The 19,086-nt window shown below is 46.6% G+C and overlaps 1 protein-coding gene across 1 annotated transcript in view; it reads right to left on the bottom strand.

Moving 5' to 3' along the window:
* The window catches only part of vegfc (vascular endothelial growth factor c), a 289,917-nt gene that overhangs the window by 36,366 nt on the left and 234,465 nt on the right, over positions 1-19,086 (bottom strand). Inside the window, exon 5 of the mRNA XM_085978215.1 lies at positions 1,316-1,428. Within this exon, the coding sequence (XP_085834341.1) occupies positions 1,316-1,428 (113 nt within the window). The remainder of the gene's footprint in view (positions 1-1,315; positions 1,429-19,086) is intronic.

A 19,086-nucleotide genomic window follows, 5' to 3' on the forward strand; every position in this document is an offset into this window, starting at 1 on the left:
GAAAGCAGATGATAAAGGTGGGATAGAGCAAGGATGTTGTCCTATTGCAGATACAGGTAGACTATCCTTTATCCGAAAACCTTGGGACCAGCTGTGTTTCGGTTTTCGGAATTTTTCGGATTTCAGAAGGTTTTCTGACAACAAACACTTTAGCAACAGCTTGTAAACACTCGGGCCCTGCCTTGGAAGTGTCTCTGAAGCTGTTGCTAGGCTACAGAGACTCTTTCCACAGCCTGGCTGTTTAAAAAAATGCTAGGGGAAGAAAAAAAACAAAACGGCTGCTGATTTCTGCCGTTAGATCGAGGTTTCCGGCTCCCCCTGCTCCGTATCTGAATTCCTTGACTTAGCGGGGGTCTGGGGCTCGACTGCCGCCACCAGTTGTGGGAAAGCCGGATATCGGCTGACTCCTACACTAAGCTGGCCCGCAAATTAGGTCGGGGGGGGGGGGAAGAAAAGACTATTGGACGGGCCGCTGCAGCTATCGGATGGGCCGCTGTATTGTTGGGTTCACTCTCCCGGTACCTCCTTCACACTGCCCGGCTCGGCCTGCAATCTCCTACCCAGGAGGGAACTCTGTGACCCTCTGTCCTGCTCACAGGAAAAGGCAGAGCTCCCGGACCACTCCTGTCATGTTTGGCGCCACTCGGGTCATGTCGTGCGCACGACTTACGCTCCACGAAAAAACTTTCGGTTTTTAGAGGTTTTCGGTTTTCGGAAGTGCGGATAAAGGATAGTCTACCTGTACTGGTGTGGCACTGATATCTGTAGAGTGAAGCGCTCACCCAGAAGATGCAAGTTATACTGCCAGCTGTGTTTTAAACTGAGGTCAGTGCCAAAGGATCTCTGTGAAAGTGCACTCGTACGCAGACACAGAGTTGTGCTCTGCAAGTGGCTGGTTTTTAATGTTATGGGAGAATGAGCATCAGTGTCACCTCCTTGACCACCAAGTTACACTCACCTTGATGCACATCCAAAACTGCTCCCAATCGCTGAGGAAGCAATAAGTGGAGGCTCCGTAAAGGACCGAAATGTGTCATATTGAGTCCAGATCTTGAGGGGGACAAAACTGAACCCAGACGTTTAAGCCAGGACACAGCGCGGACTGGAGCTCATCCAGCCTACTGTGTTTTTTATGTCCAGAGTGTGTATTTATTGTATATGTTTTATTTTGTTTCATACATCAGCACAGGGTTCCACTGTAAACAAATGACTGGTGCTGAGTCAGGTTGCGTTCATGTCCGACATACTCCTCAGTAGATGCCTGAACGGCAAATAAATAAATGAATCAATCAATAAATAAAATAAACTCACGAACCTGAATCACTTTCTGGGGGCAGCAGGCTGCTGAAATCATGCTGCATCACACATCTGCACAAAAAACTATTCCAGATGTGATTCTTGGGACAAGTTTTGTTTGGCATCAGACAGCTGTGAAGGAAGTGAAAATGTTTATGTTGAAAGTAGGCAGTGATTACAGACAATATCGTGACCACTTGGTCCAACATATATCCATGTTATGGAATTGTGAGGCCATTAGTAAACATGCACAAAAGAGAAACAGCTAAACAGTTATACAGTTATATTTTCAGGGTTTCTGACGAAAAAAGGTTATCGACCTGTGGAGAGAAGTATTTACCAAGAACTCGCTATCACAGCCACATCTCTTCCCTCAGCAACTGTCTCCGGCTCCGACCCCTGCACTTGCTTAAAACCCGTTACATCTCCAACTTTTTCTAGTTCTGACGAAAGGTCATCGACATGAAACGTTAACTCCGTTTCTCTCTCCACAGATGCTGCCTGACCTGCTGAGCATTTCCAGCATTTTCTGTTTTTATCTCAGTGACGGCTCTGACTCAAAGCAGGTGGGATCTTGACTTTGTGCGATAGTGTAAAACAGGTGATAGCGAGTCGGCAGCCCGTTTTACATCTCTCCCGTTTCCATCCAAGACAATGGAAATAAAAATCGAGAGAGATGTAACACGGGCTGCCGACTCGCTATCACCTTATCGCGCAAAGTCAAGATCTATCGCAAACGCTTAAATGTACGGCCTCATAGCTGACAAAACCGCTACACAGTGTGGAGTGGACTGATTCATCGTCCAGTGGAACAGCTCACTTGTGGTGCTCTTGGTGATGTTGCAGACATCAGGACAGGATCCTAGGCCCAACTATCTTCAGCTGCTTCATCAATGACCTTCCCTCCAACATAAGGTCAGAAGTGGGGATGTTCGCTGATGACTGCACAGTGTTCAATGCCATTCACAACTCCTCAGGTAATGAAGCAGTCCATGCCCGCATGCAACAAGACCTGAACGACGTTCAGGCTTGGGCTGATAAGTGGCAGGTAACATTCGCACCACAGAAGTGCCAGGCAATGACTATCTCCAACAAGCGAGAGTCTAACCACCGCCCCGTGACATTCAATGGCATTACCATCGCCGAATCCCCCACCATCAACATCCTGGAGCGTCACCATTGACCAGAAACTTAACAGGACCAGCCACATAAATACTGTGGCAACAAGAGCAGGTCAGAGGCTAGGTATTCTGCGGCGAGTGTCTTACCTCCTGACTCCCCAAAGCCTTTCTACCATCTATAAGGCACAAGTAAGGAGTGTGATGGAATACTCTCCACTTGCCTGGATGAGTGCAGCTCCAACAACACTCAAGAAGCTCGACACCACCTAGGACAAAGCAGCCCACTTGATTGGAACCCCATCTACCACCTTAAACATTCACTCCCTCTACCACCGGCGTACCATGGCTGCAGTGTGTACCATCTACAAGATGCACTGCAGCAACTCACCAAGGCTTCTTCGGCAGCACCTCCCAAACCCGCGACCTCTTCCACCTAGAAGGACAAGGGCAGCAGGCGCATGGGAACACCACCACCTCCAAGTACCCCTCCAAGTCACACACCATCCTGACTTGGAAGTATATCGCCGCTGGGTCAAAATCCTGGAACTCCCTACCTAACAGCACTGTGGAAGTACCTTCACCACACAGACTGCAGCGGTTCAAGAAAGCGGCTCACCAGCACCTTTTCAAGGGCAATTAGGGATGGGCAATAAATGCTGGCCTTGCCAGCGACGCCCACATCCCATAAACAAATAAAAAAAAAGACACAGGTTTGAGACCACTAAGTGTTTTAGAGTGATAGAGAGTTAAACTGCTGGCTCCATATCGCTCTCTGATCCAGCAAGCAGTGTTCTTTCTGTCCATGTGTGTTTACAGAGCTCCACTCACCAGCATTCAAAAGCTTCTTCATTCCCCCCTCCCCCGCCCCCAAATAAACAGAACCAACATAACAATTAGTTCTCTTCCATCACTAAAAGTTTTTTTTTTAAATTCCAGACAGTCGAACAGGTTCCCAGGGAAATTTTTGAAGTTTATTTAATATCAATTGCAATTGTATTTTGATGTTTTCTCTCAGCTTATTTCGTCACGAGGACAAGCTGAGCTATTTTTATTGCATGAGGGAGGGGAGTTAAAAATGAACGGTTTTGCAAAACAACATTTTGTTTGCGTAAGGGAAAGAGGAAACGCATTTAGTCAAGTCGAGAGCTGCCATCACTAACAAATCTAACATACTAAAACTACTCACAAAGTGGCAGATTGCAAAATGGAACCAAGTATAGACTTGAGAGGGGCATAAAAAAAACATTAACCAACTTATTTTAAAGCCAATATGGCAGACTCAATCACGACTTTCAAAAGGGGAATTGGATCAGTACCTGAAGGAAAAAAATTTGCAGGGCTACGGGGAAAGGGCGGGGGAGTGGGACTAGCTGAAGTGCTCTTGCAGAGAGCCGGCACAGGTTCGACGTGCCGAATGGCCTCCTTCTGTGCTGTAACCACTCTATGATTCTATTCTATGAGCGCAGCTAAGCTTCAATTACAAGCTTTAAAGTTGTCTTCATGGAGTTTACCTTTAATAGCCGTGAATGGCCATCAACCCAAAAGGCATCTTTCAGGTTAATCAATATTTCAGTGCATTTGAGACTCTGTCTTCAACACGAGTGTCCACAACTCCATCCCACAGCATGCTACCCGCCACCATCTCAGCACAACCCCAGCCCGGCATGAGGTTGAAAAGGCCATCCGACAACTGAAGAACAACAAGGCCTCAGGAGCAGATGGAATCCCCGCCGAGGCACTAAAGCATGGCGGAGAAGCACTCCTGGCACGAATTCATGAACTAATTTCTCTTATCTGGAAGGAGGAGAGCATGCCAGGGGATCTCAGAGACGCCGTAATTGTGACCATCTTCAAGAAAGGACAAGTCCGATTGCGGTAATTACAGAGGAGTTTCCCTGCTATCTGCCACAAGGAAAGTCATCGCAAGAATCCTCCTCAATCGCCTTCTCCCAGTGGCCGAAGAGCTCCACCCAGAGTTGCAATGCGGATTCCACCCACTAAGGGACACAATGGACATGATCTTCACCGCACGTCAATTACAAGAGAAATGCAGGGAACAGCACCAACCACTGTACATGGCCTTCTTTGATCTCACAAAGGCCTTCGACACTGTCAACCGTGAGGGATTATGGAGTGTCCTCCTCAAATTCGGCTGCCCTCAAAAGTTTGTCACTATCCTCTGCCTGCTTCATGACGACATGCAAGCTGTGATCCTGACCAACGGTTCCACCGCAGACCCAATTCACGTACGAACTGGGGTCAAGCAAGGCTGTGTCATCGCACCAACGCTCTTCTCAATCTTCCTTGCTGCAATGCTCCATCTCACCCTCAGTAAGCTCCCCACTGGAGTGGAGCTAATTTACAGAACAAACGGGAAACTGTTCAACCTCCGTCGCCTCCAGTCCAGATCCAAGGTCGTCCCATCCTCTGTCATCGAATTACAGTATGCAGACGATGCTTGCGTCTGCGCTCACTCGGAGGTCGAACTCCAAACCATCGTAAACACCTTCACCGAAGCATACGAGAGCATGGGCCTTACACTAAACATCCGTAAGACAAAGGTCCTCTACCAACCTGCCCCCGCCACACAGTACTGCCTCCCCGATTATCAAAATCCACGACAAGGCCTTGGACAAGGTGGACCACTTTCCATACCTCGGGAGCCTACTGTCAACAAGGGCAGACATCGACGACGAAGTCCAACACCGCCTTCAGTGTGCCAGTGCAGCCTTCAGTCGCCCGAGGAAGAGAGTGTGTGAAGACCAGGACCTCAAACCCGGCACTAAGCTCATGGTCTACATGGCAGCAGTGATACCTGCCCTGCTGTATGCCTCAGAGACATGGACCATGTACAGCAGGCACCTCAAAGCACTGGAGAGGAACTACCAACGCTGCCTCTGCAAGATCCTGCAAATCCATTGGCAGGATAGGCGCACCAACGTCAGTGTTCTTGCTCAGGCCAACATCCCCAGCATCGAAGCTCTGACCACGCTCAATCAGCTCCGATGGATGGGTCACATTGTCCGCATGCCCGATACGAGACTCCCAAAACAAGCGCTCTACTCGGAGCTCCGGCACGGCAAGAGAGACCCAGGTGGGCAGAGGAAATGCTTCAAGGACACCCTCAAAGCCTCCTTGAAAAAGTGTAACATCCCCACCGACACCTGGGAACCCCTGGCCCAAGACCGCACAAAGTGGAGGAGAAGCATCCGGGAAGGCGCCGAACACCTCGCGTCTCTTCGCCGGGAGCAAGTGGAAGCCAAGCGCAGGCAGCGCAAGGAGCGCACGTCAACCCAAGCACCCCACCCACCCGCCCCTTCAACCACCGCCTGCCCCACCTGTGACAGAGACTGTAGGTCCCGCATTGGACTCATCAGTCACCTGCAAACTCATTTTTAGTGTGGAAGCAAGTCATCCTCGGTTCCGAGGGACTGCCTAAGAAGAAGGCATTTGAGAACTTGAGCAACTTTCAAGGATGTCCACTGAGAATAGACTATGAAAATTAACACTTGTTATGGGTACTCACTAACAGTTAATAAACGGTCTCGTTCGTTTAGCATGGTTCTACATCGATTTGACTCCCCACATGACTAATAATCAAAAAATCTCATTAATTTCTTAAAAGGGAATGCAAGTTCAGGGGAAGTCATTTTTATTCAAAGAACTCTCCATTTTATATAGACAAGTCCATCCAATCTCAGGAAACCATATACTGCCTGCACAGAACGCCTCGATTTCAAAATTCTCATCCTTGTTTTCAAATCCCTCCATGGCCTCGCCCCCTCCCTATCTCTGTAACCTCCTTCAGCCCCACAACCACCCACCCCCCCCAACCCCCGAGATATCTTCGCTCCTCTAATTCTGCCCTCTTGAGCATCCCTGATTATAATCGCTCCACCATTGGTGGCCGTGCCTTCTGTTGCCAAGGCCCTAAGCTCTGGAATTCCCTGCCTGAACCTCTCCGCCTCTCGACCTCTCTTTCCTCCTTTAAGACACTCCTTAAAACCGACCTCTTCACCTGCCCTAATTTCTCCTTAGGTGGCTCGGTCTCAAATGTGTTGTCTTATAATACACCTGTGAAGCGCCTTGGGACGTTTTACTACCTTAAAGATTGATACGCCGTCAATAACTCAAAGACAAGGATTCAACTGAAGGCTTTTAATCACTAAGAACATTGCAGCATTACAGGTCTTCCCACATCGGGTTCGTCTGGTAGGAATGACTCATGCAGCTCCTGAGACCTTTATATGGCAAAAGACAGGGGCGTAGCCAATATACACAATAGGAACAAAAGGGGGCGGTTCACACAATACAAGCAGGTAAAACACATGGGCTGATGAAGGCATATATTTCATCACAAAGATGTTATATAAATACAAGTTGTTGTTGTTGTCATCGTATCTCCAGCTAGTATCACAGTTTTCTGAGGTGGGGTGGCTTTGAATCAACTTTCAAGCAGGATTGAAGTTACGGCCCTTTCCTCATCCAGGCAGCTACCCCAGAACGCAAATGGACACCTCCTATCTGAGACATCACGGACAGGGGTCGAGCAGGGAGACTCAACTTAACTCAGGTTTTCTTTGCAGCTCAAAACATATATGTTTTGTAAAAAGTCAGTATTTTCAATGGACATTATTCTTCTTATACAAAAAGTACTCCTACTGAACTGATCGTTCTTTTAAAGGCCTACAAATTAGAAATTACCTCCCCAGAGATAATGGGGCTGTATGGGATAATGACAAGATAATCTTTTATTTTTGCAATGTTTTTGAGGGGTGAATATTGGCCAGGCCACTGGAGAGAACTCCCCTGCTTTTCTTTGGGATCTTTTAAGTCCACCTGAACAGCATGTTGGTTTAATGTCTCATCCAAAAGGCAGCCCCTTGGACAATGTAGGCAGCCCCTTGGACAATGTAGTACTAAGAAACATAAAAACATAGAAGATAGGAGCAGGAGTAGACCATTCAGCCCCTCGAGCCTGCTCCGCCATTCAATGAGATCATGGCTGATCATCCAAACTCAGTACCCTGTCCCTGCTTTCTCCCCATATCCCTTGATCCCTTTAGCCTTAAGAAATATATCTAACTCCTTCTTGAATATATTTAATAAGTTGGCCTCAACTGCCTTCTGTGGTACTTTCTCAGTATTGCAGTAAATTATTAGCCTAGATTATGTGCTAAAGGCTATAACCCACAACATTCTGACTTGGGTGTCAGCCTTGACCCAATGGCAGCACTCTTGCCTCTGAGTCAGAAAGCTGTAGGTTCACAGTCCCACTCCAGAGACTTGAGCACATGATCCAGGCTGACACTTCAGTGCAGCACCATGACACTATTTAAAGAAGGGCAGGGAGTTCGTCTGTTGTCCTAGCCAGCATTACTCCCTCAAAGAACACTCATTTTTTTTAAAGGATTATCCGGTGAATTCTTCATTCATCTACTAGTTGTATAAAATTATGAGGGGCCTAGATATAGTGGATAGGACCTATTTCCCTTAGCAGAGAGGTCAATAGCCAGGGGGCATAGATTTAAAGTAATTGGTAGAAGGATTAGAGGGGAGTTGAGGAGAAATCTTTTCATCCAAAGGGTGGTGGGGGTCTGGAACTCACTGCCTGAAAGGGTGGTAGAGGCAGAAACCTTCGTTGCATTTAAAAAGCACTTTGATGTGCACTTGAAGTGTCGTAACCTGCAGGGCTCCGGACCAAGAGCTGGAAAGTGGGATTAGGCTGGACAGCTCTTTTTCAGCCGGCACGGACACGATGGGCTGAATGGCCTCCTTCTGTGCCGTAAATTTCTATGATAACCCAGCCTGGGGTAATTTGTAATTTATAGATCTTAAATGAGTGAGCAGTTCAGTGGGAGTACCTTTTGTATAAAAAAGAATATACATCGAAGCCGCTGACCTCAAACAAAGCTGCCCGCAAAGATCTGGTGATCTCAGCGGCGTGAATTTCAGCTGTCCCGACCTTTGTTTGAATCTGGCGCCAAATCAAGCGAATCTTAAGGGTTCAGCAACACTGATGCCATCAAGCTGGCTAAGCAGCCAATCACATTGAAGAATTCGGGCCATTGACTTTTTAAAAAACGTTTATGTTTTGAGCTACAAAGAAACCCTGGGGGAAAAATACAGTATCGCCCCATTTGGGGCGCCATTATCGACCGTGCGCAAAGTTTTGTGCCTGGCGCTAATTATTGCCTCCGACGGCAAACTTGGCTTTTATCGCCCCTGGAGGTGATTGGAGTGCTAAATCAGGCGCTTCAAACCTGTCTTAAGGCGCAAAGGCCGAGCAGCGAGGCGCTACCTTAGAGCGCTGGTGAAGGAAGGGCAAATCAAAATTAACCTGCAAAGTGCTGCTCAGTACCCAAAACCCCTTCACACAGCGTTGAATCTCTCCAGAAGTCTCTCTCTCTCACTCAGAATGCGTGGTGCAAACATTTCGCCGACAAAAAAAGGTAGGAAGCGGTTGCCTTTAAATAGCGCTCCCCCAGTCCCTTTCTGACTGCAAAACATTCCCCTCAACCTGTCATTGTTAGCGGCAGGCGGTAAGGCAGGGGGCGCCACTTAATATCCGGTCCCGGGCGCTATCGGGGCGTTGCGCACTCGACTGATGTCAAGTTCTGCCGGCGCAAAATGTCTAGTTAATTTCGCGAGCGGCGCAAATATCGCTGCGCCCGGGTGCTAGTTGCTTTGCGCCCCATTAGCGCCCTCTTAAGGCGCTAACGGGAGGCGCAGACAACTGAATTTTTCTCCCCGAGTTGAGCTCAGTCTCCCTGCTAGACCCCATCCGTGATGTCTCGGTTGTTGGTGGTGGAACTGCCGTCCATTATAGAAACCGCAAGGTTTAAATTTCCAGCGATATAGTGGAAATGAAAATCAAACGGTTTCTATAACGGACGGATGATCTGCAACGCAAATTTTATGCCCAGGTAGAAAGTTACAAATCTACCCCGTACAAACTATCTGGGATGTAGTTTAGGGCAAATTAGTTGGAATTCCAAATGTCAGCTGTGGCTCAGTTGGTAGCGCCACTGCCTCTACGTGAGAGGGTTCTGGGTTCATAATCCCACTCCAGGGACTTGAGCACAAAAATCTCGGCTTGCAGTATTGAGTGAGTGCTGCAACGTCGGAGGTGCCGTCTTTCGGAAGAGATGTTAAACCAAAGCCCCATCTGCTCTCGCAGTTGGATGCAAAAGATCCCATGGCACTATTTCGAAGAAGAGCAGGGGAGTTATCCCAGGTGTCCTGGCCTCAATCAACAGAACAAAAACAGACTATCTGGTCATTATCACATTGCCGTTTGTGGGAGCTTGCTGTGTGCAAATTGGCTGCCACATTACAACAGTGACTACACTCCAAAAGTATTTCATTGGCTGTAAAGTGCTCTGAGATATCCGATGGTCGTAAAAGGTGCTATATAAATGCAAGTCTTTCTTTAAATAAATCAGTCATCTCAGTTGTGTATTCTCAGGTACCACATCAGTTTGAGACAATGGGGAGTCATACATAAGAAGAACATAAGAAGTAGGAGCAGGAGTAGGCCATACGGCCCTTCGGGCCTGCTCCGCCATTCAATAGGATCATGGCTGATCCGAACCTAGACTCACGTCCACTTCCCTGCCCTCTCCCCGTAACCCCTTATTCCCTTATCAGCTAGGAAACTGTCTATCTCCGTTTTAAATTTATTTAATGTCGCAGCTTCCACAACTCTCTGAGGTAGCAAATTCCATAGATTTACTACCCTCTGAGTGAAGAAGTTTCTCCTCATCTCAGTTTTGAAAGGGCAGCCCCTTATTCTAAGATTATGCCCCCTAGTTCTAGTCTCACCCATCAGTGGAAACATCCTCACCGCATCCACCCGATCAAGCCCCCTCACAATCTTATATGTTTCGATAAGATCGCCTCTCATTCTTCTGAATTCCAATGAGTAGAGGCCCAACCTACTCAACCTTTCCTCATAAGTCAACCCCCTCATCTTCGGAATCAACCGAGTGAACCTTCTCTGAACTGCCTCGAGAGCAAGTATATCTTTTCTTAAATATGGAAACCAAAACTGTACGCAGTATTCCAGGTGTGGCCTCACCAGTACCCTGTATAACTGCAGCAAGACTTCCCTGCTTTTATACGCCATCCCCCTTGCAATAAAAGCCAAGATTCCATTGGCCTTCCTGGTCACCTGCTGTACCTGCATACTAACCTTCTGTGTTTCATGCACCAGGACCCCCAGATCCCTTTGTACTGTAACACTTTGCAGTTTCTCTCCATTTAGATAATGGGGCAGAAATTCGGGTCGGGGGCTTGCCGTGCGTGCAAGCCCCCGATGTGCACTTACCCGACGCGCCGGCCGTTGAGCTTCAGGGACGCCTGGAATTCCTGTTTTAAAATGTTGACTCCCAGGCAGCGTCTGACGTCACGCCGCCCAGGAGTGCAGCCAGCGTGAAACCTGGAGCGCGCAGTGCAAGTGAGACACGCCCCTTGAGGTCTCATTTTAAAAGGATACGCCCCCAATGTTTCTCACAAGCTGCAAAGCATTTTTACATGTAGAGCAGCATTTAAAATAGGTTTTTGGTATTTTTAAGAAGCTTTTGGTAACTTTTATAAACTTTTAAAAACGTTTACATTATTTTGAAGAATCTGAAGTAGTTTTAAACAGAATTAAAGCGATTTAAAGACTTTTAAAAGCCCTGAAAGCATTTTTTTCATTCCATTTATTTAATTAGCAACGTCGTCGTCGTACGTGTCTTCACACTGTTCCCTTTGGGGAACTGTATGAAGTGGTGGAAGGATTTCTGGCCGTGATTAACGCTCCTTCCGTGACCGTAACCATCTTTGTACCAGCCATTAGGGTGGTTAGTCCTATGGCGGGAGGGTTTTACGGGCTCCCACAACCTATACGAGGGGGGGGGCCACTCACACCCACGGACACAAATATCCCACTGGATGTCTACCCAGAATTTAGAGCCGGAGCTCCGACTACCACTTGCCGGGACTTTCTGGAGCGGGGTTAGAAACCCTACGCCGTGTGGCCCAGCGGCGGGGATGCTACCGCTACGCCAAAGGCCCACTCAGATTAGCAACGTGAAATGGCTGGAATGAACACAATTCACGGCATTAAAAGAACTCACAATTGAACTGATGATGGCCTCAGCAATCTCCTCAACGAGGTGGAGGCGCAGCGCCTGCTCATCATTGGTAATGAGAAGTCCAAGGCGCCGCAAAAAGGTCAGATGATAGCTTGGTCTTTCAAGTGGCAGCATAGGGCTCCAGTCACGGGGAGGGAAAAGGCGCAGGAAATGTATGGGTGTCACCTTTTGCGCGGAGTGGGCCTTTTGCATAGCGGTAAGCATCCCCGCCGCTGGGCCAGAAGGAGTAGGGTTTCGAGCCCCGCTCCAGGCAGTCCCGGCAAGTGGAGTCGGAGCTCCAACTATAAATTCTGGGTGGACATCCAGCGGGATACTTGCGTCCACGGGTGTGGGTGGCCCCCCCCCCTCAGATGGGTTGTGGGAGCCCGTAAAACCCTCACGCCATAGGACTAACCACCCTAATGGCTGGTATGAAGATGGTTATGGTCACAGAAGGAGCGTTAACGTGGCCAGAAATCCTTCCACCACTTCATACAGTTCCCGAAAGGGAACAGTGTGAGGATACGTACGACGATGCCCTCTTGCGCAATGCACCTCCTTGGACCCTCAGTCGCAGATGCGAGGGGGCAAATCGTGCAATTGTTAAATTTTTCATTTTATTGACATGTAAAATGTTGGCCCAGTAATTCTGTTCCAAACGCGTGAGTACGGTCGGGGTACTCACGCGTCTGGCCGGAGGAAATGCCGGTTTTCAGCATGCACAGCGCATGCGGGGAAAACTGGCATTTCCTGTCCTCTGAACGAAGGGGTTCAGAGGCAGAACGCGTGCGACTGCACAGGCAGCACGTGCGCAGTAAAATTCACCGGTTTCATTCATGCTTTCAGTGAGGTTAAGTCCTCACACCTTACACATGAAAAAAGCATGAGTACAGTTGCTCCAGAGGCTGCGGAGGAAGATATATTTTATCGTGGAGCTTCTGAAAGGCAATATTTTTGTTTGGGAAAGGGAGGATAATTATTTTAAGAAATGCTGAGGTAAGTTTTAAAGTTTATTTTTGTTTTTTAAAACGGGTTTTCAGTACTGTAGGTAGAAGGAGCAATTGTGGCTATGTGAATTGAATTTGCTGTGTTTATTAAATGTGAAAATGACTCCAACATTTTTAAGAAAGAAACTTTTCATCAGTAATATATTCTTTTAAGTAATTATGTATGTATGTCTGTATATATTCCTTTGCGTATATGTATGTATATATTCCTTTACTTATGTGTATGAATGTATGTATTTAATTATGACTTTCAGAGAAAGTAACTTATTGGAAAATCATAATTAAATACATACATTCATACACATAAGTAAAGGAATATATATACATATACGTAAAGGAATATATACGGACATACATACATAATTACGTAAAAGAATATATTACTGATGAACAGTTTCTTTCTTAAAAATGTTGGAAATGTTACATTACTCATTTTAGAACAGTCATTTTCACATTTAATAAACACAGCAAATTCAATTCACACAGCCACAATTGCTCCTTCTACCTACAGTACTGAAAACCCGTTTAAAAAAAAAAATTAAACTTTAAAACTTACCTCATCATTTCTTAAAATAACTTTCCTCCCTTTCCCAAACAAAAATATTGCCTTTCAGAAGCTCCACGATAAAATATATCTTCCTCCGCAGCCTCTGGAGCAACTTTACACATGCTTTTTTCATGCGTAAGTTGTAAGGACTTAACCTCACTGAATCCATGAATGAAATCGACGAAGTTCACTGCGCACGCGCTGCCTGTGCAGTCGCACGCGCTGTGCCTCTGAACCCCTTCGTTCAGAGGACAGGAAATGCCGGTTTTCTCCGCATGCGCTGTGCATGCTGAAAACCGGCATTTCCTCCGGCCAGACGCGTGAGTACCCCGACCGTACTCATGCGTTTGGAACGGAATTACTGGGCCATTAACTTGCTCTTTGATTTTTTTCTGCCAACGTGCATAAGCTCACACTTTCCAACATTATATTCCACCTGCCAAATTTTTGCCCACTCACCCAGCCTGTCTATGTCCTTTTGCAGGTTTTTTATGTCCTCCTCACTCACTGCTTTCCCTCCTATCTTAGAGATGTTTGCATGTTAAATGGTCTCCCTTCAAGAGTGCCTAGCTAAACAGATAATGTAGTTGCGACAGCTCCCAGAGCTCCCACACCAAGGAGGGGAGGGGCTATCATTTATAGTGGTAAGTTTGATTGGTGGATTGGCAAGCCAATCTTTAACAAACAAGAGCACTCACTTCTCCATCTCTCTCTGGGCAATGCAGACAAATTCTAGAGCAGGGAGAGAGGGAGATTGAGGGGGCAATTTTAACCCCCAAAAACGGGTGGGTTGGGGTTGGGTGGGATGTTAACAATTTTTAGATCTCAAAACCGACTCCAACCTGCCCACTTCCAGCTTTAACGGAGGAGGACGGGGGCGGGCAACCAATCTGTCCCCAGGAGACTGGTTGGCCATTTAAATATTATAATGGGGCTGCGTGCCTGAGATTTAACCTGTCTTCCAGGTTTAACCCTGGCCGGCCAGGGAAATACAGCAACCAAAGAGAGGTGAGGACTGGTTCTGGAAAAGGCAAGTGCCTTTACAGCACTGCTTGTGGGAAAGGAGGAGCAGGAGTGCTTCCTCCACCCCAGCCCACCAAGCTTACCTTCTTCCCTGCCTGCCATCGGACCCCCCCACCCATCCAAAGAACCCCATGGGATTGGACGTCCCGCTCACGGGATTGGGAATTGAATCCCCCCTCTGCCCCGAATCAGACTCCCCCTGGGATCGGACGCCTGCCTCCCAGGGATCAGCGACCGCCCCCCGCCCCGCCCCGCCACTCGCCCGCCAACCCACTAATGCAGCTGCAGGCTCCCTACTTGCTCCTGGGGCTCCGGCCCTATCCAGAGTGTTTGCCGCCCAACAGGGAGCCAAGCCCATCAATCAGGCTGGCTTCCGGGACGGGGAACCTGCTTTGAAAAAAAAAACCCTTTCCTGTGGAGTCCAAACTCATAGATACATAGACACATAGAAGATAGGAGCAGGAGTAGGCCATTCGGCCCCTCGAGCCTTCTCCGCCATTCAACGAGATCATGGCTGATCATCCAAATTCAGTACCCTGTCCCTGCTTTCTCCCCATATCCCTTGATCCCTTTAGCCTTAAGAAATACATCCAACTCCTTTTTGAATATATTTAATGAATTGGCCTCCACTGCCTTCTGTGGTAGAGAATTCCACAGGTTCACCACTCTCTGGGTGAAGAAATTCCTCCTCATCTCTGTCCTAAATGGCTTACCCCTTATCCTTAGACTGTGACCCCTGGTTCTGGACTCCCCCGCCATCGGGAACATCCTTCCTGCATCTAGTCTGTCTAGTCATGTTAGAATTTTATAAGTTTCAATGAGATCCCCTCTCATTCTTCTAAACTCCAGCGAGTATAAGCCCAATCGACTCAATCTCTCCTCATACGTCATTCCTGCCATCCCAGGTATCAGCCTGGTGAATCTTCGCTGCACTCCCTCCATGGCAAGAACATCCTTCCTCAGATAAAACTCCACAGCATGCGGGGTCGGGTTTCCTGAACAAACTTCCCCACCGCTCACGGAACCCGGCCCAGTCATTATCGGGGCCTGAGAGTCTACTAGCTGAGATACAAACACATATGACCTGTAAGAGAAAGGTCAGTGCCAGCTAGTTCAAAGATTGCTGGCTTGTATAGTTAGTTCAACCTGTAACAGAGGGGCAGAGTTGTGTAACTTCTTATTTTGAAGTTACGAGGAGCAATAGGGTATTGATTGAATCTCACTGGGAAACGATGTTTGATTCATTCATAAATCTCATGTAAATGTAAACCAGTTTGTTGGTTTACAATTGTGCTTCATCTTGTTAGAGTAATTTTCAGTCCATCTTATGACAGATAGGAGAATGCAAGTGGCAGGGCGTGTGAGATCACAGTATTCACATATAGAGGGGGCTTTATTGTTACGATTCCTGGGCCGTGCTATCATTTAGCTAGCTACTGGGCCGTAAACGTACTCTCAAGATCATAGCGGATGGAAGGTCTGCTTGTGGGAGTGACTGGAGACACTGACCCTGACAGTTTATCGAGTGAAGTACTGAAATGTGTAACATAAGAACATAAGAAATAGGACAGGAGTAGGCCATTCAGCCCTTCGAGCCTGCTCTGCCATTCAATGAGATCATGGCTGATCTTCTGCCTCAACTCCATTCACCAGCCCTATCGCCATATCCCTTAATGCCTTTACTACTCAGAAATCTATCGACTTCTGTTTTGAATATACCCAATGACTGAGCCTCCCCAGCCCTCTGGGGTAGAGAATTCCAAAGATCCACCACCCTCTGTGTGAAGAAATTTCTTCTCATCTCAGTCCTTTATCCTGAGGCTGTGGCCCCTGGTTCTAGACTCCCCAGCCAAGGGAAACATTCTCCCAGCATCCATCCTATCAAGCCCTGTAATAATTTTTTATGCTTCAATGAGATCCCCTCTCATTCTTCTGAATTCAAGAGAATACAGGCCTAGTTTACTCAATCTCTTCTCATATGACAGTCCCGCCATCCCAGGAATCAATCTCGTGAACCTTCGTTGCACTCTCTCTGTGGCAAGTATATCCTTCCTTAGGTAAGGAGGCCAAAATTGTACACAGTACTCCAGGTGTGGTCTCACCAAGGCCCTATATAATTGGAGTAAGACTTCTTTACTCCTGTACTCAAATCCTCTTGTAATGAAGGCCAGCATACCATTTGCCTTCCTAATGGCTTGCTGTACCTGCACATTCACTTTCAGTGACTCATGTACAAGGACACCCAGGTTCCTTTGAGCATCTGCATTACCCAATCTTTCACCATTTAGGAAATATTCTGCCTTTCTGTTTTTTCTACCAAAGTGGATAACTTCACATTTATCCACATTATATTCCATCTGCCATGTTCTCTCCCACTCACTAAGCCTGCCGAGATCCCCTTGAAGCCTCTTCACAACTGCCACTGCCACCTAGCTTTGTATCATCAGCAAATTTGGGAATGTTACATTTAGTCCCCTCCATCCAAATCATTGATATAGATTGTGAATAGCTGGGGCCCAAGCAGTGTTGCTATGAAATTCCAATGTCCTCTATCTGACTGGAGCCCATTTAGAACATAAGAACATAAGAAATAGGAGCAGGACTAGGCCATACGTCCCCTCGAGCCTGCTCTGCCATTCAATGAGATCGTGGCTGATCATCGACCTCAACTCCACTTTCCCGCCCGATCTCCATATCCCTTGATTCCCCTAGAGTCTAAAAATCTATCTATCTCAGCCTTGAATATACTCAAAGACTCAGCATTCACAGCCCTCTGGGGCAGAGAACTCCAAAGATTCACAACCCTCTGAGTGAAGAAATTCCTCCTCATCTCAGTCTTAAATGGCCGACCCCTTATTCTGAGACTATGCCCCCGAGTTCTAGACACTCCAGCCAGGGGAAACAACCTCTCAGCATCTACCCTGTCAATCCAGCAAAATATTCTTACATACACTAACACTGACTCTTCCTTTCCTTGTTGCTTGTGCCCAGCTGTGGCCATGTGCTGCTTCATCCATTTGCGTTAACCGGTTAATTGTCCAGTAAAACAGCAAAGGGATTGCACACAAACATGTTAAGTGTTCATGAGCTAATATTCCCACAGTGTAATGTCAAGGTCAATAGCTCGCATCTGTTATCTATATATTTTTTAACAATAATGTTTTTTTCCCACTTTATTGAAGTTAACTTTATTTCACTGTAGAGACAAATGTCTCACACCAGACGCTGAAACTATGCAATGCTCAACTAACCCATTGGCGCAGCTTCTTTAGAAAGGCATTCAACAAAGAACAGGTTAGAGAGGTCAATGCAGTTGAAGTTGTTCACTACTCATACCGTAAAGTATTTACAGCCTGTAAAAGCTGTTATGAACTTTTGCATTAAGCTACTAAACTTCCAAGCGTAACAGTCCTCACTCTAATTGTTTTCTGGGACCTTAGTCTACTAACACAAGCAAGAAAAGGCAAGATAGATCAAGAAATAGTGCTGCAGGCCCAGTTATCTGCTGCTAACGTTCAAGCTAAAATATTAGGTAGCTTCTACAATCTCACAGGGTTTATCACTTGGAACTCCAGTTTCAACCTATAAAGTTATACAATTCTACATATTAATGTTTCTGGATTAAATGTACCCACCTTTATTATAGTAATGAGTATTTTGTTTAAAAAATAGCAACAACTAATGGTTGCCACCACAATTTCCTAGACCTTTGATTGACAGAAGATATCAGCACAAATTGAAACTCACTGACTGTTGTTATAAATAAATCCAAGTTATAAATTAAAGATTGAAATCCGTTGGAAATCATAACATTTTGTCTTCCATGATGTCACAGTCCCCTCGCTTACAAAGTTTATTTTCCCCTCATTCTTTTATGTTTCCTCTATTTGGACCATAACTTTGCTTGGCCAAGCAGTTGACTTGTTTCCAGTCTCTAACCAGTGCCACACTTTGTTAATGAGATCACAACTGCCTCAATTTTAAAATCCGCACCTCGATTTTAAAATTCTCACCCTTGTTTTCAAATCCCTCCATGGCCTCGCCCCTCCCTATCTCAGTAACCTCCTCCAGCTCTACAACCCTCTGAGATCTTTGCGCTCCTCCAATTCTGGCTTCTTGTGCATCCCTGATTTTCATCGCTCCACCATTGGTGGCCGTGCCTTCAGCTGCCGAGGTCCTAAGCTCTGGAATTCCCTCCCTAAACCTCTCAGCCTTGCTACCCCTCTCTCCTCCTTTAGGGTGCTCCTTAAAACCTACACTGCCCTAATATCTCTTTATGTGGCTCGGTGCTAAATGTTGTTTGATAACGCTCATGTGAAGCGCCCCGGGACATTTTACTACGTTAAAGGCGCAATATAAGTTGACTTGAGAAACCTTTTCAGTCCTTTGTCAGTTCGTGTTCCTCATTTTGAAATTTCTGATGGAGTAACAGGATGTGGTTTATGTTTGCAATCCCTTACAGGGTGTTCCTTCTTGCTTAGGATCTGGTACATGCCATAGAGAGGCGTAAAATTTAGACAAAATAAAATAAAGTTGAAATAAGAATAAAAGATAATGATCTAATTGAAATATATATGATTTGTTTAATTTTTTTCGTTGAATTACCTGCTTTCGCTAAATTATCTAAGAAAGTCTGCTCCATTCTCCACAATCTGTAATGAGGGAACAGTAGCTATGGTACTGTGGTTAGGGTACGGAACTAGCAACATAGAGGATGACCCTAACCTGGTCTGACCTACATGTGACTCTAGTCCCACAATATGTTGCTGACTCTTAAGCCCCAATTTTAACCAAACGCACCAGGTGGGAATGGGGCTCGTTCGGGTCGGACCTCCATTTTACACCTCGCTCGATTTTACACTCCACTGAATTCAATGCTTCGTGTAAATTTATCATTACTCCTTCACTTAGGCCCACCCCTTTTTATAAAACACAAAATACTGTTGGCTTTTTAATTTCATTATGCACCTGCA

The sequence above is a fragment of the Somniosus microcephalus genome, chromosome 1 (genome assembly GCF_052327205.1).
Source record: "Somniosus microcephalus isolate GS21.2 chromosome 1, FLI_Smic_1.0, whole genome shotgun sequence".
NCBI lineage: Eukaryota > Metazoa > Chordata > Chondrichthyes > Squaliformes > Somniosidae > Somniosus > Somniosus microcephalus.